Source organism: Diospyros lotus, chromosome 2 (genome assembly GCF_014633365.1).
Source record: "Diospyros lotus cultivar Yz01 chromosome 2, ASM1463336v1, whole genome shotgun sequence".
NCBI lineage: Eukaryota > Viridiplantae > Streptophyta > Magnoliopsida > Ericales > Ebenaceae > Diospyros > Diospyros lotus.
The window spans coordinates 13,208,204-13,232,505 of NC_068339.1; the positions used below are offsets into that span (position 1 = coordinate 13,208,204).

General features: G+C 29.6%; 1 protein-coding gene across 1 annotated transcript; it reads left to right on the top strand.

Moving 5' to 3' along the window:
- Positions 1 to 16,847: 16,847 nt before the first annotated feature.
- Positions 16,848 to 21,592, top strand: LOC127795006 (40S ribosomal protein S11-like). Its single transcript, XM_052326400.1, has 6 exons — positions 16,848 to 16,969; positions 17,052 to 17,092; positions 17,249 to 17,349; positions 20,518 to 20,662; positions 20,761 to 20,850; positions 20,999 to 21,592. The coding sequence occupies exons 1-6, from the start codon at positions 16,958 to 16,960 to the stop codon at positions 21,087 to 21,089; spliced, it is 480 nt and encodes a 159-aa protein (XP_052182360.1). The 5' UTR covers positions 16,848 to 16,957; the 3' UTR covers positions 21,090 to 21,592.
- Positions 21,593 to 24,302: the final 2,710 nt, after the last annotated feature.

Below are 24,302 nucleotides of genomic sequence, written 5' to 3' on the forward strand. Positions count from 1 at the left end.
TTGATCAAGGGGGAGAACAAATCTTTTGATATATGTATGCTTATCTTGGCAGTCTTGGATGTTTGCTTTCGAGTTTCTAAAATATGGATAGATATTGACATTTTTCTCTTACCAATGAATGCTTGCCTCTGAATGCATGCTTAATTTGATGAATGATTTCTATGAGGATTTGGTTTAAAGGGAAGCCTCTCTTATTTATGCTCTCAGCATGTTCCAAAAAGGGCGAGTATTAATCTTTTTGATTTTGACAAAAAGGGGGAGATAAAATGAATGAATTGATTTTCATATTTGTTTTTGTCATCATCAAAAAGGGGGAGATTGATATTTTACTCTTGGGTAATAAAATAGTTGTTTTGATAATGACTATATGAAAATCAATCTCTAAATCTTTATGAGTAAATATTTATGGATAAGTTTGTTTTTAATCAATTTATATGAATGTGAAAAACAATCTTTAAATCTCCTTGAAGCAAAAGTTATGAAAACTTATAGAAGAAATATTGAGTATGGTTGAGAGTGATTTGAAAAACTTGCTTGTTGAGAGTGATTTGTTTCAAAATATACTTTTGATAATCTCAACTTGCTTTAAAGATAATCAAAATGAGTTTCTAACAGAATCAATTAAGGATGTATTGATAATTCAAGTTTTTCTATAGAATAGTCGACTATCAGGATCATTCTGTTGACTATGCTTCAAAATAGTCGACTATTTTTAATGTTCTGTCGACTATTTAAGGATCTGTCGACTATTTTAGCATCTGTCGACTATCGAGTAAAAATAGTCGACTATGCCTTCTGATCTGTCGACTATTTTTGTTCATAAATTTCAAAAATTTCTTCACATTTCAGCATCTGTCGACTATTCAAGTATGTCTGTCGACTATTGGATTTTTGTATTAGAAATAGTCGACTATCAGTATATGTCTGTCAACTATTCTTAATTTTACATGTAAAAATAGTCAACTAATCCTTTTCTCTGTCGACTATTGTGCTTCACAGAATTTTATAACGGCTAGTTTTTCAACTCCAACGATCACAAAAACAGCTAGTTTCTTCTTCAATCTTTATGGATGCTTATATATACAACTCATGGATGATCAAGGAGAGGCTAATGGATGGAAACGAGATGATCTAGCAATTGCAAATAATTTTATTCGAGCTTACAGTGTTTGGGCTTTCATTGTTTTATTTTTCTCTCAAAGGCTTGGCTATTCTATCATTGTAAATTTATTGTTAAGCCTTGTTTTTCATTGTGAGAGAACTTGTAACTAAGAGTGTTAACTCTTAACTTATCTCTTTCATTTGTATTGTTTCTATTTTCCTAGCTTGTGTAGCTAGAGGGCCCATTAAATTGGGAGGTTGTATTTTCTAGCTTGTGTAGCTAGAGGGCCTACTTGTGTAAGTAGGAGGTTTTAGTGAATTGGTTTAAAATCCTTAGTGGGAGCTAAGGTAGTGGATTAGGCTTGGTTTGAGCCGAACCACTATAAATCCTTTGTGTCTTCTATTCTGCTTGCTTTACATTTATCATCTCATATGTTCTATGTTTTAAGTCACTAAAACCTCAATTGGGTCAAAAAGTTTTCAAGTTTCTACCAAGCTTTTAATTATACCAATTCACCCCCCCTCTTGGTGTGTGCCATAGAACCTACTGTTCTAACATATGGGACTTGGGTGCCAGGTGTCTTATGTGGGCTCTAAGGACCGGTATGTGCTATGATTATGCTATACTATTGTGTTGTAGCGTCTCATGACTTGCGTGTATTTGGGGGTTGGTGTTCTGGGAGAAGTTTATTGGTTTTGTGCAGCCTTCAGCCTTTATTTTCTTATGCTTGCTGAGTCTCTCGACTCACCTTGTTTTTCCATCATTCTAGGTAGTGGCAGCGTGGGCCATGGCAAGGAAGTTAGCTTTTGGTGGCAGAGTCGGTATGGTGTACAAGCAGTCCCGTCATTCTCTGTCAACTCTGATGTCTGAGTATGAGTTACTTTATTATTTTGTACTGTGTCAGGTCTTTCCTCGATTCTCGTGTATGTCGGTACAAGAGTCTGTGTTTATTTATTTATTATGTGACCGCTGTGATAGCGGGGTACCCGTAGTGCATGCATGTGTTTAGTTTCATTTCCGTTGTTCTTATTTTTGTGTATGCATGCCATGGTGGTTTTTGGTCTCGTGTTTCATCCCTTCTCCTTTCGTAGGCGCTCCTGTTCGGATAGTCCTGGTGGTTGGGGATATTCGGGCGGGGGTGCTTAAATTGAAACTATCATTAACCATATTTATCTACTATTTAATGTGTCTAAGATATATTTTTTATTTTTTAATTTCTAAATATTTATTTGTTGTATTCAAGAAATTGAATAATTTATTTTTTGTTGCATTAGAACTTATTGTATTCAATAAATTGAATGTAGGCACATTCGGTAATATTTATCTACTTGATCAATTAACTTTGAAACCATCATTAACCATATTTATCTGTTGTTTAATATGTCTAAGATATATTTTTTTTATTTTATTATTCTTAAATATTTATCTATTGTATTCAATAAATTGAATAATTTAGGTTGCGTTCTCTTTACTGTTTTCAATTTATTTTTAGTTTTTAATTTTTTAAAATAATAAAAATACATTCTCTTTGCTGTTTTTAAAAATGCATTTTTGAAAACAAAAAAAAATTTATAAAGAAAACTCAAAACAACAAAAAGTTGGTTTGAATGTTTTTATCCAAAACAAACTTTAAATTCAAAATACATTTATTTATTTATTCATATTTTATTATTGTAATAGAAAAAATATTATAAAATTCATTAATTTTAAAATGTATATATATTTTTTAATAATATATTAACATTAAATATTTATAATTTACTAAATAATCAAATTTATTGAATAAAATATTATTAAAAAAATATTTTCGAAATTTGAAAGAGAACGCATTTTTTAATTTTCTGTTTTGAAAAATAGTTTTTCAAAATGACAAAGAGAACGCGTTTTCAATTTTCTAAAAACAGACTACCAAACCAGAAAACTGAAAATGAATTCAAAACTCAAAACTAAAAATGGAAAAGCAAAGAGAGCGTAGTCTTATTTTTTGATGCATTGAAACTATTGTATTCAATAAATTGAATAATTTATTTTTTAGTGCATTAAAACCTGTTATATTCAATAAATTGAATAAATCATTATTGAATAATTTATTTTTTGGTGTATTAGAATCTATTGTATTCAATAAATTGAATGTAGGCACAGTAATAGTTTAAAAAATATAAATAAATTAGCATAATTTAGGCGAGAAACTATGGTATTAGCAATAACTATCCTACTTTTATATATATATATATATAAAGATTTTACAATAATTAGTACTTATTATTTCAAAACAATTACAAAATTTAAATTATTAATCTAATAAGTACTAAATGCAAACTATTAATGAAAGTTTTGGGGATTTTTTTTTTTTTTTCAGACTATCCTACTTTTATATATATAAAGATTATATGTTTAGTTTGAAAGAACTGATAAATTATTAGAACTTGATAAAAAGACAAAAATAAATATATTATTAAATAATACAAATAAAATATATAAGAATATAAATTTTAAATAAAAATAAATAAGAATATAAATTTTAAATAAAAATAAATTATAAATTAATGTTTAACTAATAAAATGTCACAATTACAATATTTTATTAAAGTCAATATATATTATGTGTTATATATATATATATATATACACACACATATATAGTGAAAGGTCGCTAACGACGACAAGAAGCGACGGCTAAGGCGAGGGTGAGGGCAACTGCGAAGGCATTGGGCACCTGATCTGCTAGTAAGGGCAGTAATGAATGCGGCCGATTCGACGATTGCAATCGCAATCTGCTGGAGGTGATGATCGATTTGCTACAACATCGATAATGGAAGAGGTGAAGAAGATGGGAGAAGATGAGAGCAATGCGAGTAATGGAGGAGGCAGAGAAGAAGAGGGATAAGGATTGTAAATCTGTGAAATATACAAAAGTAAATAGCTAATTTAATAAGTAAATACAAAAAGCTTCTAATAGCATTTTTGGAAAAGCAGGAGGGGGAATTCTTGCCAAACGCTATGTATTATCTTTTAAGCTATTGGATGTTATCAAATATTTAAAAAAAAAGTTGCATAACTTATAAGTTAAATCAATAGTTTATAAATGGTCAAATCAATAAGTCAAACACGCGCTTAAACACGCAATATTTTCAAGAGGAGAACATTTAATTATGTTATTTAAGACATGGGTGAGTTTAAACGTATAAAGATTATTTTTTGATTATGTTATTTAATATTTTTAAATTTAGTTATTTCTTATTACTTAATCAAATTTAAAAATATTAAACTTTGAGTTCAAATTTTAGTTTTCGAATGTATGGGTCACTAATACTAGTCTATATCTAAATATCTATATATATTATAACAAAACAGCCGTCAAATTCTTTTTCTACCTATTTTTAATTTTTATTTTGATATTTTATTATGTTTTATTTATTTATTTTTTTACCCAAAATAAAATTTTTGGAGATTATTAATTAAGTCTAGATTTGTGAAAAACGTGTAATTCTTAGAACCTATAGATAATTTTTTTAGCTGAATAGTGCTTGGGTGTAAGCATGGTATATGAAGAGACAATATCTAATTTATATTATTAATTTTTAAATATTAATATAAAATTTTAATTAAAATAAATTACAGAAATATAAGACTTTTTTTAAATCGGGATAAATCTTGAGATATCAATTAATATCATTGGAAACCGACTGTCAAGTAAATTTAAAAAAAAAAATTTAATTTTTTATTTAATTTCTTATAATTTATCTCTCATTCTCTCTCAATAAAGCCATCACTCAAAACTCTAAAACCCTTATTAGTTTCAAAACCATGCAAAAAAAGTGCAAATCTTATCTATGTTTATGTTATGACTTAATTTTAAAAAATAATTAGTTGGTATGTTATGTTAAATTAGTTATTTAGAAAAAATTAAATTATTTTAAATAAGTCGTTCAAGTTATTTTGACAAAATTAATATTTTGTATAGACTATTTATATTTATCATATGTTGTCATATTTATGTTAAAAAAATTATTATATTTTATATTTTTATTATTGACAAGAGTAATATGTGAACTCATATATGGATAATTAATTTTAAAAATTTGATTATTATCATTTATATAATTAATTAATTATTTAAATTATCTTTATTTTTTATATATAGTTTAATTAATTTAATTTTTTTTTATAATTTTAAATATTATAATTTTATATATAACTTAAATATTATAATTTTATTTTTTAACTTTATGTTTTTTGTTGCTTTCTTAAAAATTTGATCTATCTTGAATGTGGTAATTGATTGTCAGGAGAAATATATAAAGTCATGTATGGATAATCAATTTCAAAAATTTTATTATTGTAATTTATATCATTAATTGATTATTTAAATTATCTTTTATATATATTTTTTAATTACCATTTATTTTAAATTATTTAAATAATCTTTTTTAAATTGTCATTTATATCATTATATATTTTAATTAATTTAAATTTATTTTTTATAATTTTAAATGTTATAATTTTATTTTTTTAACTTTACTTTTTTTATTATTTTCTTAAAAATTTGACTTGTCTTGAATGTGGTTATTGATTGACAAGAGAAATATATGAAGTCATGTATGGATAATTAATTTCAAAATTTTGATTATTATCATTTATATAATTAATTAATTATTTAAATTATTTTTATTTTATGTATAGTTTAATTAATTTAAATTTATTTTATTATAATTTTAAATGTTATAATTTTATATATAACTTAATTAATTATTATCATTTTTTTAATTAGTTTAACCATATTTTCTTATTTTTAACTAATTAATTTTAACTGTGTTTTTGGTTTGTCAATGTAAAAGAATTTTGTGTAACAGTTTAATTCTTTAAAAGTTCATAGCATTAAAATTTCCAATTAATAGTTTTTTTAACTTTAAGTTATCTAAGAGGAAAATGTAAAATCTTGTATCAATAGTCAATTTTGAAATTTTGATTATTGTCATTTATATAATTAATTGATTATTTAAATTATCTTTATTTTATATATAGTTTAATTTATTTATTTATTTTATAATTTTGAATGTTATAGTTTTATATAATTTTATAGTTTAATTAATTTAAATTAATTTTTTTAAATTTTAAATGTTATAATTTTCTATATAACTTAATTGACCTTTATTATTTATTAATTAGTTTAACCGTATTTTTGGTTTTCAATCAATTAATTTTAATCGTGTTTCGTGTTTGTCGATGTGAATAAATTTTGTGTAACAACTTAATTTTTTGGAAGTTGTTCTAGCATTAAAATTTCCAATTAATAGTTATTTTAACTTTAAGTTTTCTAAGAGGAAAATGTAAAATCATGTATGAATAATTAATTTTAAAATTTTTATTATTGTCATTTATATAATTAATTGATTATTTAAATTATCTTTATTTTATATATAGTTTAATTTATTTATTTTTTTTAATTTTAAATGTTATAGTTTTATATAATTTTATAGTTTAATTAATTTAATTTAATTTATTTAAATTTTAAATGTTATAATTTTATATATAACTTAATTGACCATTATCATTTATTTAATTAGTTTAACCGTGTTTTTAGTTTTTAATTAATTAATTTTAATTGTGTTTCTGATTTGTCAATATGAACATGTTTTGTGTAACAACTTAATTTTTTGGAAGTTGTCATAGCATTAAGTTTTCCAGTTAATAGTTATTTTTTAACTTTATTTTTTTTTGTTACTTTCAACAAATTTTGACCTATCTTAAATGTGGTAATTAATTGTGAGGAATAAGATGTAAAATCATGTATAGATAATCAATTTTGAAAATTTGATTATTATAATTTATATGATTAATTGATTATTTAAATTATCTTTATTTTATATATATCATTTAATTAATTTAAATTTATTTTTTTAAATAAGTCTTTTAAGTTATTTTGACAAAATTAATATTTTCTATAGGCTATTTATATTTATCATATGTTCTCATATTTTTTTTGAAAAATTTATTATGTTTTATATTTTTATTATTGGCAGGAGAAATATATGAAGTCATATATGGATAACTAATTTTAAAAATTTTATTATCATCATTTATATAATTAATTGATTATTTGAATTATCTTTATTTATATATATATAGTTTAATTAATTTAAATTTATTTTTTTATAATTTTATATATAGCTTAAATATTATAATTTTATTTTTTAACTTTTTTTTTGTTGTTTTCTTAAAAATTTGACCCGCCTTGAATGTGGTAATTGATTGTTAGGAGAAATTTGTAAAGTTATATCAATGTGAACAGGTTTTGTGTAACAACTTAATTTTTTGAAAGTCATCTTACCATTAAGTTTTTTAATTAATAGTTATTTTTTAATTTATTTTTTTTGTTGCTTTCTAAAAGTTTTGACTTATCTTGATTATAGTAATTGATTGTCAGGAAGAAGATGTGAAATCATGTATAGATAATCAATTTTGAAAATTTAATTATTATAATTTATAATAATTAATTGATTATTTAATTTATTTTATTTTATATATAATTTAATTAATTTAAATTTATTTTTTATAATTTTAAATGTTATAATTTTATATATAACTTGAATGTTATAATTTTATTTTTTAACTTTATTTTTTTTGTTAATTTTTTAAAAAATTTGACATGTTTTGAATGTGGTAATTGATTGTGAGGAGGAATATGTGAAGTCATGTATGGATAATTAATTTTGAAAATTTGATTATTATCATTTATATAATTAATTATGTAATGCCCCGTAAATGTCAATTTAATTTCATTTTGGGTAATTTAAATTAAAAGAAATATTAAAATATCTTGTTGATATTAATAATAATAAGAAGTATATTAAAAGGGGAGTAATAATATATTAATAATAATATTTAACCATAATTAATATTAAAAGGGGACCATGGTTAATATCTAATTAATATGTAAGGAATTGAGAGGGTTAATTTATAAGTTCTAGAATGTCAATTTGCTGGAATGTCAATGTGCTTGGAATTAATTAATAAGAAGTATAAAGCAAGGCAGCAAGCGGCCACTTTAATTTTAAGTGATAAGCAGAAGCAAATTAGCATTGAAGGCACAATTGAACATTTAATTCCCAATATTTGAAGCCAAAGCGGCGTTGTTTCCTTAAAGAAGCGGTGGCCTCCAAAGTTGGTCCAAGCAGCTGCCACGCGGCTGCTTCCCATCCATATATTTTGCTTATATTTAAGCCCAAATTCGGGCGCATTTAACTGTAATAGAACAGCCAGCAATTGTAGAAAAAGAGCAGCATGCGCGGGAGAGAAATTGGGAAAAATTGGTGAAGAAATCAAGATTTAATCAAGTTTAATTCAAGTTTTGATTAGCCAGGTATGTAGACAAGCTAGTAATAAATATTCTGTACGGTCAGAATTTTGTTTTGTGTCTAATTTTGTTAATTTTGACAATTAATTGCAGTTTGTATAACGTTGACCGTGTTTGGTCAAATTGAGCCTAAGGCTATCTTCGGAAAGGCAAGTTCTCTATACTCTCGTTGTCGATTCTTTCATTATCAATTTATTTGACCTCCCTTCGTTGGATTTGGCTGTTAATAAATTATGAAATTTAAACAGTGTGTTTAATAATTTAATTTATTAACCTAGTTTCGAGGGTATTATTCGTTGGTTGCCTACGGGGGTTTGTATCACCCCCAAACCTATGGGAATGATGTCGTACTCACCCGGGGCTAAGTTCTTAGCTGTCGGGTATTATTATTAGATTTTTGGTTATTTATTGGCTAGAGTGGTTAGGCAGTGGGGATAAGGGTTAGCTGTACGGTGACAGTGTGACTGTTATACGGTCTATTTTAGACCGTTAAATGGTCTCTCCTAGTCACTAACCGCTGACCGGTGTCAGGCACTACTGACCTACTCTATAGTTATGTGATTATAGCATGCCTGATTATTTTATTTTTGTTGCATGGTTTGGTATGCACATGGGTTCGTGCTGCATGATGGGATCATCATGATTTGGTTATGCTTGATCACGGACATTTTAGATTGGTCAGGTTGCATCCAGCACGGGCATATGCATCGCGTGTGATTTACTACGTGGGCGGAGCATGGCCTGATGCCTGGATGTATGGGTGCCTTGTATCACGTTGGTGCTCATTACGCCTTACATTTTATATGCATTGCATGGTTACTGGTAGTTATTAGTTCTCGAACGGGAGTACCGTTCCAAGGGAGCCTTTGGCTCGGCTGTCGGGAGTACCGGCAGGGATACGGGTGACGGGAGTACAGACTCGGGACAGTGCGCACAGGTTTGTGGTGATTTATATTGCCTTTCAGGGCAGCGGCAAGTTGGTATGGGACTTGGGTGCCAGGTGTTTTATGTGGGCCCCAAGGACCGGTATATGTTTTATTATGCGGCACTGTTGCGTTGTTGCATCACATGACTTGTGTGTACATGTGGCTTTATATTTGGGGTGATCTACTCTTCTGTTTCATTTACAGCCTTTCTTTTCATATAAACTTGCTGACTCTTGCGACTCACCTTGGTTTCTATCATTCCAGGCAAGGGTAAAGCTAAAGTCGAGGGCGAGGACCGCGCCGCCTAGCAGCCAGTCGTGTCAGTAGGGTGTACAGTTTGCTGCCTCCGTCTTCTCTGATGTTTTGTTAGGAGTCTTGACTCTTATTTTTGACTGTGCCGGGTTGTCCCTCGTTTTTCCTACTTATTGGCACAGGGTTTGCATATATTTTTATGTACCCCGTGACCGTTGTTCTAGCGGGGTACTTGTAGGCGTGCATGTATATTGTTTTGCTTCCGCTGTTGTATTTTTATATGTATGCATGTCAGGGTATTTTGTCTTATGTCTATTTCTCTCTCCTCTACGTAAGCGCTTTCGTTCGGATAGACCGGGTGGTTGGAATATCTGGGCGGGGGTGCTTACAAATTATTTATTTAAATTATCTTTATTTTATATATAGTTTAATTAATTAAAATTTATTTTTTTATAATTTTAAATGTTAAATGTTATAATTTTATATATAACTTAAATGTTATAATTTTATTTTTTAACTATATTTGCAAATGTAGTGAAGTTTTTAGTGTGATGAAGTTGATAATTAACCCTAATTTGATCTCTAAATGCACGTGTATGCTAGAAGTAAGTCAGGTTAATATAGTATTTAAGGTTTTAAAGTTTGCAATGTGTTAAGAATGACCATGTACTAAAATATATTCTAATGTGTGATGCCCACTTTTCTCAATAGCAAGAGTCTGATCTTTATTGAAAGATTAAAAAGACTGAAATTGAGGAGAAAAATGTGATTCATCTATATTTGTAAAATAAGTTCGGGGGTTCCTAATATGTATGATGTAAATACAAATTAATGACATTATATTATAGATTTCTTCATCTAATGATGAGGTTACTATGTCGTTGAAGTTGGGTCGTGAGTTATAGATACATTGGAAAACTATAAAGGGTGTTTTGCCAAAAGGGCTCTCCTTAGCGATTTGTTGATTAATGCAACTAAGAAGATTCGATCGATGATCAATAATGAGGATAACTGAAAAAGTTTATCTGATTGGTTTCGGATTATAATATATATATATTTTTTTTGTTATGACCTATTCCTATAAAACTTTTGAGGTTGTTTTGTTAATTGCTACTGAATTTTATTTGTTGGCTTTTGTTATAATTTCTTATGCAAAGTAAACTTAGTTTGCTGATTTTTTATTTCTAAATATTTTGGTTGTTGTTAGATTTATATCTAGGCAATTTGTTTGATCTACATGTTTTTTGTTTTCTTTATTATTTAGTTTTTTTTATTGATTCACACATGTATTTGCTCATTTTTTATGTTCTTTCACTTCTATTTATTTGTATATTTTTTTTAGTCCACTAATTTATAGTGGTGTTTAATGTTCCTAAGTGCTTTCTTACCCGCATTCTTTTTTTTTTCACTGCATAAATTATTCTTTTCACCGTATTGCACAAAAATTTATCATAATTGAGCTATAGTTTATTAACATACACAATATTGAAATCATAACGAACATGGCGAAAAATATTTTCAATCAAATAATTAATAAAACGGATCAAGAAATCACCATTTGTATTGAGTAATGAACTACCTTGCTATTAAGAGTTCAGAATAAGACATGCCACATTTTTAGTGTTTAGTGCATCAAAGTGAAAGTAGTGTGTTAGAAATGGTAGACGTTAACCTCACTCTAACAAGTCACGAATATTATAGATGTTGGATATAATTTTTTGTTAAAGACACATATGTGTTAGTAAAAAGACCATAACAAAAGTATAAAAAATGTCAAAAAATAAAAAAAAATGTCAGACAAAAAGGGGCATAAATATTCCAGAATAATTGAATAATTAATTTTGTTGTATGTTTGTTTATTTCTCATGATTGCAACATAATTATTTTATTTATTTTTTACTTATTTATTATGATATTCATTTATTATAATTACTGAATTATGTAACTTTCGCTTTAACGATTATTATTTTTTCTTTCAATATCCGTGCATCGCTCGGGTGATGCACTAGTTTTTCCTAACAAGACGGGTATGATTAAGAGGTAAAATATATTAAAGTATTTTATCTTATACACACTTTAACGAAGGTTTAATTAGATCTAATTAACAGCCGTGAAGACAAAATGTCTTGAAGACAATTTATCCCTTTTTTTATTTTGGCCGGGGGGGGGGGGGGGGGGTGGTGGTAAGTATGAAGGCAATTTACCTTAAATTATAACTCATTATATTTATAAAAATATTTTTTATCAGGTCTATGGACAATGTTGGGCCATTGGGTGGTCGACCTAGCAAAGCCCATCAGTTTGGACAGTAATTAGGCACAGGTCGACCCGGTGGGGGCCGCCGAGCCTATTTAACAACATTGGGCCCAGCCCAATAATATTTATATATTTATATAGCGCAAGCATAGACTCATCAATACTACAATACTCAAGTCGTAGTGAGGGAATCTTGATACTATGAAGATATGTCATAAAGTGAATTTTTAAAATAATTTGTATTTTTTATTTAAAAAAATTAAATTAAACTTAATTACCAAGATTTGAGCTCATAACTTTGAGAGTAAAAACTACTTAATTTTTACCACTTTGCTACCATGTATCTTCTTTTACATTTTGTCTTAAGAAAATATAAAAATTAGACCACAATTATCATCTATCACCTAATAAATATTTATTTAACATAATTTATTTTTTATTTGTGCATGCATAACACAAGTCACACTTCTGGTTAACTAAAATTGACATTTATAGAGATTATATCATGATTTATATGATTTATTTGAGATGTGAGTTGGAGTGAGGCTCACCTCCTCTAGAGACTAGTCGGACAAAGCTCAAGATATCACAGGTTAATAAGAAAAAAAATTAACCTGTAAAATTTAAAAGATTCACATGTGTAACATATTAGCCTTGCTCACTTATTTATATATTTGCTAATATATATTACTTAATTTTGTATGTTGTAGGATTAAAATTTGTGACATTATTTTCTTATAGAAGCACCTAATTACAGCCAAAGTAATTATTGTTGTTTTGTAGGATAATAAAAGATTTCAAAGTCTTTGTTAGATTATATTGAAAAGAATTAATGAAAGTTTTTAGAGATAATTATAGAAATCTACCTAAAGTTTAACTTAATTAACCTTATAATTTTGTATTTTTGAATAATATACTTTACGAAATATTGTTGGTTTAACCACAGACAGAACATAATTTTATACGATTTTGCTTATAAAAAAAAAAAAACTAAGGAAAAATAACCCTTATTAGACATTTGTAAGTCAGTCACTCCCACCACTAGTGTAGTCAAAGTTTGACCTTGAACAAAGTGTTATAATTCATTTTGGCTAGTGAGGTATTACCATATTTATAATTATATTAAAAAAATTGGCTCTCAAGAGTTAGGGATTATGTAATAATATTGTTCCTTTCAGCCTGAAAAGGGAATGCGATCGGACATGAACTCACAGCAGTAAAAAGTAGATTCTGGGGGTGGTTGACACTTACAAATATTCCGACGTTCAAGTAAGTAAAAGAGTAAAATGAAAGAGTATTAGTAGAATAGAAAAAATCATACATTGGTTCTGAAGAGAGTTGGTTTATATAGGAGGATGAGAGGTCCTCCTGCATGCATGCGTCGTGTATTTGCAGGGTGATGAGACAGGATATCTGGCGCCGATGAGACTTCCTGATGGCGTGGTGTCAATGAAACCTTTATATATTAATGTAGACGAATTCACCATTAATAAAAATTGGATATGCCATTAATGAGGATGAGATTTTGAACAGGCGTGAGAATACCCATCATATGGTTGTAATAATGTTGTTGCAAGGTAGCACAGGATCAAGATCAAACTATGGGCCCGAGATCGAGATCAAGCCATGGGTCGAGATTGGGTGGTAGGCCAAGAGTCAAGATTCGGCTGGCAGTATACAGATATCATCCTAAATTTTATTTCTTACTACTTTGTGAAAAAAGAAAAACATATACACTAAATCTCTATTTGTAATGTAGGCCGATAGACTTTCCACAAGGAACAGCCAAATGATCGATCCAATTGATGGGTTGAAATGATGGGACAAGACACGCACAGCCATCTGATGTGATGAATCATGAAAAATTGAAGGATATGTTATTACGGCCAGAAGATATATATATGATTTCTTTCACCTATACATGGATGATGGATGGATGTGTGTGTGTGTGTGTCTCCATGCATGCAAAGATCAAAATAAAACAAAGGCAAAACGCTTGCTTGAAGAAACACTTCTGATGATCATTTGTCATGTCTTGATGGGAAGTATACACATAAATGCATATATATATATATATTAATTTATATTTGAAAATGGAGGTCGTGGTGGAGGACACTAAACCCTAAAAGAATGGGGCAGCTGCTCGGGGACAATGCCCTGAAGGAGGCATACCTTTTCCATACTCCCATTCTGATATATGCCATTTCCAACAAGCTAAGCTGTCTGGTTTGGAAACTTCCAGTCAGCCTCCATTTTCTCAGGACTGTTTCTGTTTTGTCTCCTCAGAGTATGGTTTGATATATAATTCATTAATGATTTCTGATTTCACTTTCTCAGAAAATCTTGGCCGTAAAGAACAAGAAAATGCAAGAAACAGGGAATCCCAATTTAATTAATAGTCAATATACCATGCTTCAGCTCACTTGTGTATATATATATATATATAACAGGAGTTGCTCATCATACGCTGTAATTAATCTCTCTCTCTCTCTCTCTCTCTCTCGATATATGTATATATCTCTTCACCCTGAGCAAACCCACATTCTGTTGTTTCTTCTTCGCAAGCTAATCTCTTTCTCTCAAATGGGGCCTTGCTTGCTACTCACCTTCTTGCTTCTTCTGTCTTTCCCTGCACCTCAAGTTCAAGGTATATCTATCTATATGCATATATATATATATGCCTGCCAATATATATACACACATATATATTTGAGCTCATTTTTATTAATTGGGGCTAATTTTTTTTTTGTTAATCATATGTTGCAGGCATACGGTTGCAGAAAGATTATTTTCTAGGAGAGAAAATGCATGTGGGCTTTACGTCTTTAAGATCATCATCATCATCTTCCAGTTCTAATAATAGTGGCAAAAGCCTTCATCACGAGAAGATGCAGAAAGGTGCAGCAGTGAGTAATGGAGATGCAGTATTGAAGAGAAGATCTATGCCAAGTGTAGCCAAGAAAGTGCACCACTGGTTACCAAAGATCCATGAAGACTACTACGGCCCTAGGATTCACAACCCTAGACACCACTGATATATATATATATATATAGAGAGAGAGAGAGAGAGAGAGAGAGAGAGTAGGATCATTAATATATTGATCTTCTTAAGTTTCTTTCAAATATTTTTTTTCTTGTTAATCTCTTTCTAATATACATGCTCAAGTCAAATAGATAAAAATGAGTGAGTAATGGTCACACAACGTAAAATTAATTAATATTTGACATATTGTTGTCTCTAATGCTTAACATTATGTAGTGTTCTTTTAGGATTTGAGAAGGGTGAAACCCATGACAATGTCTTCTGCAGAGCAATTGGATTATCATGCCTAATCAATGATCTTTGAATATATCATGGAAGAAATATATATATATATATATACATGTGATTACTTTATATATATATATTTAATTTTTATCAATTTCTTTTTTAGGGTTATATCATTTTTAATTTAAAGATATGTAATATAATATATGTGTAGTGTAACCCTAACCCACCCTTGATGTATTGAAGTGATCCGTGGAGAAAGGTCCAAACAGGGCTTAAATCCATTAAGGGTAGTGGAGTTGGTGGAGACTTCGAGAGGACTCCCTTTTGGAAGACAAGAGGAATAGAATTGTTGGACAGCATTACAGAGATACTGTGGATTTTTTTTTTTTTTGGCAGGGAGGACTGTTTAATTTGTGGACAGAATAATTTCTATTAATTAATTCAAATATAACAGCACAACAACATAATAATAATAATAATAATAATATTGAACAGCATGAGAGTTCTTAACAAAATGTTTGGTTAGCCCAATTCAACACAATTCGTTTAATTAAAAAAATTATCTCTAATGGATTAATTGTATTTGATGGTTGTAATTTAGCTTTCTTTTGGCTTTAAGAAAATTATAAATACAAATGAGCATTTGTAATGGTAAAAGTTTGTAACACTAAATTTAGTATTTACTTATATAAATATTATTTGTTAATCAATATATAAGGTAGAAAATGTCATATATTGAAAGTATTTTAGATATTTGTTTTTTTCAACATGTTTGTTAAACTTATTGGTGATTCTTGAAAAAAAAATCAGTAATTTCTTATCTTGATTTTTTCAGATATACTTATCTCTTTCCCACCTCAAGATAAAAAAAAATAACTTTTGTATCCCTTAGTATATTTTAAAAAATTTAACAAATAGTTTGATAAAAAATTTAAAATATTTTCTTGCCTTACCTTGATCATTCTATATTTTCATCCGAAAAACATTCCGATCTTATTTTGATACTTCTTTATCTTGCTTATTTTAACAAATATTACTATAATATATAAAGGGATATAAGTTAAACAATATATTTGATAATTGAAGTTTAATTTTTATATAAAAATAAATTAGATGTAATGATATCATTGGATGTGAGAGATATGTAATGACAAACAATAATTTCAACTTTTAGTAGTTATTTTTTATGTAATCAAATATCGAAAAATTCAAAGTTATATGACACACACACACATATATATATTATTGTATCTCTTGCCCAAAAAAAATCAATAATGTTCAAATACATATAAATGATATTTTTTTTAATAAAAAACAACTAAATAAATAATTTCAAAAGAAATTAATTAATGAATTTGCATGTTTTATAGTTTTCACAAATAGTCAATTTTACGAGGATAAGATTAAATACAAATACAATTATCTCTCAATTATATATACATCACAAAGTAGAGACCTTTCTTGCTTTGGGAATGCCCTTTTTTGGTATTACAAATTACAATGCAACAATTTAAAGGTGTTTTCTCATAATTTTAATCAATTTTATCCTTTTTTTTTTTTACGAATAGCACTTTTTAAAAAATATTTTTGGGGGAGGGTAGATTCACTTTGAATTGGGCTAACAACTGGAGGCCAGGCCCAAGCCCAATTTAGACCTACAGCCCAGAGCAATAACCCAAACTGACCCCATCTTCCAACATATTCCAATTGGGGGTTAGGGTTTCTGGTAGTTACAAAGAGCGTTTCATCCTCGGTCCTCTTGAGCTCCTCGTTATCTCGGAGAATCAGCGATCATGGCCGAACAGGTTCGGTTTCAGATCTCTGTGTCTTCCGGTGTTTTCTTTTTTGCTTCGTATCTAGATTTTGATTTTTCCGTTTCTGTAACAGACGGAGAAGGCGTTTCTGAAGCAACCCAAAGTGTTTTTGTGGTAAAAATGATAATAAAACTCGAGAAATAGACAAAATCACTGATTTGGAGCTCGAGCTGACTTTGGTTCATGCCATTTCTGTTATTGGTTTTGTTTGTTAATTTGAATTTTGATGTTGCCTGATCTCTGTTCTCTGTGATTTATTGTGTGCAATAGCTCGAAGAAATCTGGGAAAGGGAAGAGGCCTGGTAAGGGCGGGAACCGCTACTGGAAGAGCATTGGTCTGGGATTCAAGACTCCCAGAGACGCCATTGAAGGTGCGTTGGTTGTAAATTGCAAATCGGGTTCATCGATATGTTTATATATTTTACTTCGTGTAATTGGAAGTATGTGATTGGAATTACTGGCTGGTCCTCGACACCTTGTATAAGCATTTGTTCATTAAGGCTGTGGCCTCTCTATTTAGAACTCGTGTGGAAGGTCAATGACGTGAGAGATTGATTGTGATTATTGTCACTATGATTATGGGTCTTAGGATGAGATGTAGGCTGACAGTTTAGACCAGTAAAACGCACAATCTGAAAAAACGATTTCTTGGAACTACGCGATGCACATCTGGGTGAGGATAGAACCTTCTCCTCTTTAAAATGACAAATTTGGCTTGCTAGAGTAGGCATATAAGATGGCTTCTTTCTCCTCTTTGTAGTGACAAATTCGGCATGGTAGGGCTGGGGAAGTTTCTGTACTCCAATTTCATACAACTAAATTTCCTTCCAACTACCTAGGATAGACTTATTGGCACGTGCCTTGCCATTTATGAAGAAAAGGTTGCACAAAATCTATGAGTTAGCCACTTAGCTTCTTTACTAATTTTTATATGGCACACTTTTTATCCCTCATTGGAAAATGGGGTGTTTGAATTTATAACAGTTAAGATGAAGCAAAACCATTTGCAGTTGCAACTTCAGAAATACATTCCCTACTGGAAATGAATCACACTGATCAATGGAGATACACAAATATTTTGTTTTTAGTTTTTCCCGAAATGTTGTAAAGAGTACTCTGAGCAGTAGACTAAGCATTAGGGTGGATGGCTGTATGGGTTTTGCCCCTTGGCACCTTTGAGTGCAAATACTAAGACTGCTTCAGCCTAGTGGAAATGTTGTCAGATGAGCTCTATATACTTCACTCAGTATTCCTTGGTTCTTTCATTGCTATTAATTCACCATTTCTTGTAACTGACTTCACGTGGTAGTGTATGTTGTTTATGTTGTCAATCTCTGGAAGAGAAGTTAAATATTACTATTTCTTCTGCATCAAGGTCTAATTACATGACTAGAGCATTCATCAGTGTTGCATTGAGTTACTCAAATCCTTTTTTTCTGTTTTTTGAATCACAACAAAGAATTAATTCGAGATCAATCTGTTGTTTGAGCTCACTAGAAATATCAATTGGAGCAAGACTGAGAATGTAGGCGCCCCTAACTAGGGACCCACAACAAGATGACATAAATGCTAAATCCCATTAAATACATTACACATCCTCTTTGATATTGACAATAGAAGCCACACTCATATATTCTTATTCATATATAAACACAATAGTGTCTACATGCTCAAATAAACAAAAGTAACTCAATATTACATACCACATCAGGGTCATAAACCCTCCATATCCCCTCGGGGGAACAACCTAAAACATAAACAAGCATAACTTAACATTACACACCACAAAACACCCCCCAAGGACCTTTGATTGAGACGGTTATGTACACACTGCTATCCCATGGATCCTGATTCACTTGGCTCGTCCTCTACTTTAGCCTTACCCTTACCTAGAATGATGCAAATAAACATGTGCCGCAAGGCCTAGCAAGTATAATTGGAAGAAAGCGAGCATAAGAGTCATGGGGATCAAGAAGCAAAAGAGACATGAATGCCATTTAAGGTACTTTCACATGATAAAATGATGATATATGCATTCATGCTCTTATGCAGTACTTTTTAGAACTATAAACATGGGACCGAAGTCCGAAACCTTGGGACCGAAATTCATAACATAAACTTGGGACTGAAGTCCAATTTTGAGCTCAACACTTTCTCTGCGGATATATCTTGCGGACTCATCCGCTGCGCGCATCATGAGGCCTTTACATATTTTTAAAAACTATTTTCATACACATGCTTTATGCATGCTCATAACATGCATATTTGCAGTAGCTGCTCATATATATATATAACTGACATGCAATTAACGAAGCAATATGCACAATAGGGTAACATTCATGCAAAACAACATCAAACCCTTGCATGTCCACAATAAAGCATTATTCCCAAGGAAAGATAGGGTGATACAAAACCCTATTTAAGATTCAATAGATACAAGTGAGAATCATAAAATAATTTACTAGAAAATAAGAGTAACTTGCAAAGTGTCTTGCTAAGATATAAGCTTAAACTTGCAATAACAGGAATAAGAGTATGGAACTTGTAATTTAAACATAACTTGAGGAAAGAGGGACTGAACTTGTAAGATAGGCAAAGAACTTGCATAAAAAGCAATTGAACTTGCCAAAATAGGGATAAGAACTTGGAACTTGCATATTAATAAGAAAACTGACATCTTGCCTCTTAAATGGAACAAAGAGGAAGAAGAACTTGCAAAAACTAGGAAGAGAATTTGCCTTTAAATGACCGATTCTTGTCTTTATCACACTCTCGCTTACTACCAAAATTCCTCCCCAAGCTCACATCCAATTCCTTTGCTTCTCCTTCACTTCCTCCTTCCATTCTTTTACATCCATGTTCTTTATTTATATTCAATTTTGCACTCAATTCATTACACTTTACCTAGTTTATTCTTTGCAAAGCTTGGAGAAACATCATCATGCTTATTCCTTCAATTTCCAAGGCAATTGCATCAAAGAAATGAAAAAAAGATATTATCTTCAATTTTCAAAATATTCCCAAATAAAATAATTAATTACCCATTTCCCCAAATATTCCATAATGACCTCAAATAATTTCGAATATTTACCAAAACTCACTTGATAATTTTAATTTTTCTCTAATTAATTTCTCACACCAAAATTCACATTAATTCACAAATAAACGTGTCATTACGGAGAACTGCTGCTATTCTGGCCATGTATAGTAAGGAAATGCTTTGGGACCAGGTGCTATGAGGACAACTAGAATGCTTGAAAACTGGAAACCTGTAAAGAAAAGAAAAATGGATTTATATTTTAGATTTTTTTATGGGTATGGTTAAAATTTAAATGTAAGAAAGGCTCTGTTTGGGGCTACCCCAGAATAGGATTTAACATCATATTTCGTGAAAAAGAGTTGTAAAAAGAAAAGTTTAATATTATAATTCATAAAAGTGAATATCATTTTGTGTTCTATTTTTACAGCTTCTACATCATTTAATTTGAGGATGTTTAAAATATTTCTGATCAGATTCTTGTGTTACTGTTTGGTTACAGCAACATACATTGACAAGAAATGCCCCTTCACTGGTGATGTCTCAATCCGAGGCCGCATCCTAGCTGGCACATGCCACAGTGCCAAGATGATGAGAACCATTATTGTTCGAAGAAACTATCTCCACTATGTTAAGAAATACCAAAGGCATGGTCTTATTGATCTTTTAACTGGTCGTGTACATTTTACCAAATTTTATTTTCAAGAAAAGCTTCACTTTTATGTTCATTCTTTCTTGTCTGTAGGTATGAGAAGAGGCACTCAAATATTCCTGCACACGTCTCCCCATGCTTCCGTGTGAAGGAAGGAGATCATGTTATCATTGGCCAATGCAGGTTAGCCCCAAATTGAGATGCCTTACTATTTAAGTTTGTAATTATGTACACGACTGCAGATTGGGATTTTGTGGCTGTTTGTGAGTGCACATGTATGTATATATATATATATATGTATATGGTTATTCTCTTTGTTACTTGCTTTCAGGCCTTTGTCGAAGACAGTGAGATTCAATGTCTTGAAGGTCATCCCTGCTGGATCTTCCGCTGGTGGAAAGAAGGCTTTCACTGCCATGTGAACTTTGTCTGGCCAAATTTCATTGGAAGAAAGTAGTCAGGGATCCTGTTGAAGATTGCACAATTCTTGTGATGCCCATTCTATTTCTCTTCAGCATCAATTTTGTTGTCTCCCGGCATCATTTGACAACATTTTTTCAGGGTTAATGAAGACATGGTATCTGAATCTATCTTAAATTAAACTTGGATGTACACTACCACAATATCGTAGCATTTTCTTTTTGCATTCCACGATAAGTTAAACGATCTATGCTATATGATTAAACATGCATGAATCTCCCCGTGTGGGAAATAAGATTCAATGTCTGCAGCACATATCAAATGACCAAAGCGCTATGTTTGACTGTTGAGATGCTGTATTATGTGTGTTATGCTTGTTGCCCAAAGAATAAGGATATCTCCTCCCCTCGGGGCTAGGGCGCTCCACGGGGGGTATTCACTGGTTATGTCACATGTAGCTTAATCCTTGTTCAATTTAGCTGGAACTTGTCAGGTGCTGCATGCCCTTTCTCTCTCCTGTGATTCTTGTGTCTTCCAACGTTTCTGTCAAATTCATAGTTTAAAATATATGTGATTTTTGTGATATTTTTGTCGATATTTTTGTAAATCAAGGATACTACGATATTTTCGTTGATATTTTTGTAAATCAAGGGTACCAATATAGATAAAGAGTGTAATCTTTTATCTATCAAAATATTATTTTCGTGAATTTGTAGTATAAATTTTATAAAATATTGAGAAATTTTTTGAAAATATCTGTAAAATATTCGTAAAATACTCGAGAAATATCGATTAAATTTTTATAAATGAAAAGTGGAATTTAAGTTTTTTAAATAAGAATTTATTAAATTTTTATTAAATAAATAAAATAAATTTTTAATCACATGAAAAAGTTTATTCTTATTAAGAATTTTATTATTATTCATATTCTATTTTAATAGTCAAGTATCTTATTATTCATATTTCATTTTAATAGTTAAGCATTTCATAATTGAATATTTTATTTTGATGGTCAATTATCTCATTATTGAATATTCTCATGTCATTTAAAGTCTTAAACTATTATTTGAAAACAAAAATTCCTTGTCTTTCAATGTTTTTGTCAAATTTATAATTTAAAATATCTGTGATTTTTGTGATATTTTTGTCGATATTTTTGTAAATCAAGGATATTACGATATTTTTGTTGATACTTTTGTAAATTAAGGTGCCAATATAGATAAAGAGTATAATCTTTTATCTATCAAAATATCATTTTCGTGAATTTGTAATATAAATTTTATAAAATATTGAGAAAATTTTTGGAAATATATGTAAAATATTAATGAAATACTCGAGAAATATCGATTAAATTTTTATAAATGAAAAGTGAAATTTAAGTTTTCCAAATAAGAATTTATTAAATTTTTATCAAATAAATAAAATAAATTTTTAATCACATGAAAAAATTCATTCTTATTAAGAATTTTATTATTATTTATATTCTATTTTAATAGTTAAGTATCTCATTATTCATATTTCATTTTAATAGTTACTCATTTCATAATTAAATATTTTATTTTGATGGTCAATTATCTCATAATTGAATATTCTCATGTCACTTAAAGTTTTAAATTGTTATTTAAAAACAAAAACTCCTTGTTATTTTCATTTTCCATTTTCAAGCGCTATTTTTATTATCCCTTAAATCAAATTACAAGCTAATTTGAGGAACTTGTTTACAAGTTACAACCAAACACACAAAATGAAATTTGAAGGGTCCCCCACCACTTCATTTTGATATTAAAATTTGTATGAGTTATGTAATGCAAATTAATCGAAAAGTTTTAATAGTAATTTTTTAATATTTTATATAACTCATCTATATATTATATCTATATTTATACTATTTAGTTATTACTTGTTAGATATAATATGATTTTTTTAAATATAATATAATTTTTTATTGTAAAAATAATTATTTTAATATTACTAAAATTTTTATTTAAAAATATTATATTTTAAACTAAATTTTCATACCTTTCATAAATTTTACGTTAATATTTATCGATATCAATATTTCCATTCATATTTCTATCAAATATAATATCAATATTTTCGTTGATATTAATATTTTCAACATTGGTAGAATCTAGGTTATCAATCCAAAGTCAGAAAGTTGCCCTGAAAGGAGATGGATCAGCCCATGTCTCGTCCATTAGGAAAGGAGAGAAAAGGGTAAAAGTAATTCTTGATTAGAAGCTTGACAGGATGCATACCATTGAGGTCAATTGCTACAGTAATATTTAGCCCACCAGTTGTTTGTTACAAGCTCTCCGTGGCATGCGCTTCTAGTTGCACCTTCTTGCTCCATGTGTTTCTTTTTTTTTTTTAACTTTTTTGAACACATTTTCTACTTGATAGATGGGATTATGTTTTTTAGAAGAAAAAAACCAAACCCCCACAGATTCAAAATACTAAAAATGAATCATACCATAGCAGCAATTGCCTATAAAAATGGTTTAAAATTTTAAATCATAAACCTTAAATAAGTGTCTATCCCGTGGGATGTGGATGATGAGTTGAGTGGGAGTGGGGTACTCTACTCATGCAGCTGGCCATATTGGAGGATATACTGATGGGAAGGTTGACGTTGGTGGCATGATCTAATTTGATGGCTGGTTCGCTGTGGCAACAATTCATTGCTACATTCACTGATGTCTGTCTGTCCTCTGTTCTACTTGAACCCTAGGGCTAGGTAGGTGAAAGAAACATGACAATGACCAGGAAGGAAGGAAAGAAGAAAGAAAGAAAGAAAGAAAGGATATCTGCCTTATTTAGGCACAAAAGAAATATCTCCCTTTTCTCATGTCATGGTCAGTGGTCAGGGAGGGGGCGCACCCATTAGCCACCTATGCCATTGGTTGTGGAGAAGGCACTGTCACAATCTCCCATCTCGTATTTGGTACAGTTCGATGTCGTTAAGTGTCAGATCGAATTTGATTTGATTTTTTTGTTAAATTTTATGTATAAATGAACACTAATTAGAATTAGGGGAAGCCATAGATTGGATTTTAGGATTTAAAAATAGTTGATGGATGGGTTTGACTCAGTCTTTTTTCTTAAAAAAAAATCAAACTGATAGATCATAGATGGTTTATAAACTGATAATAATAGAATTAAATAATAATCACACCACACTACACTACACTATATTACTAAAATGGAACCACAAC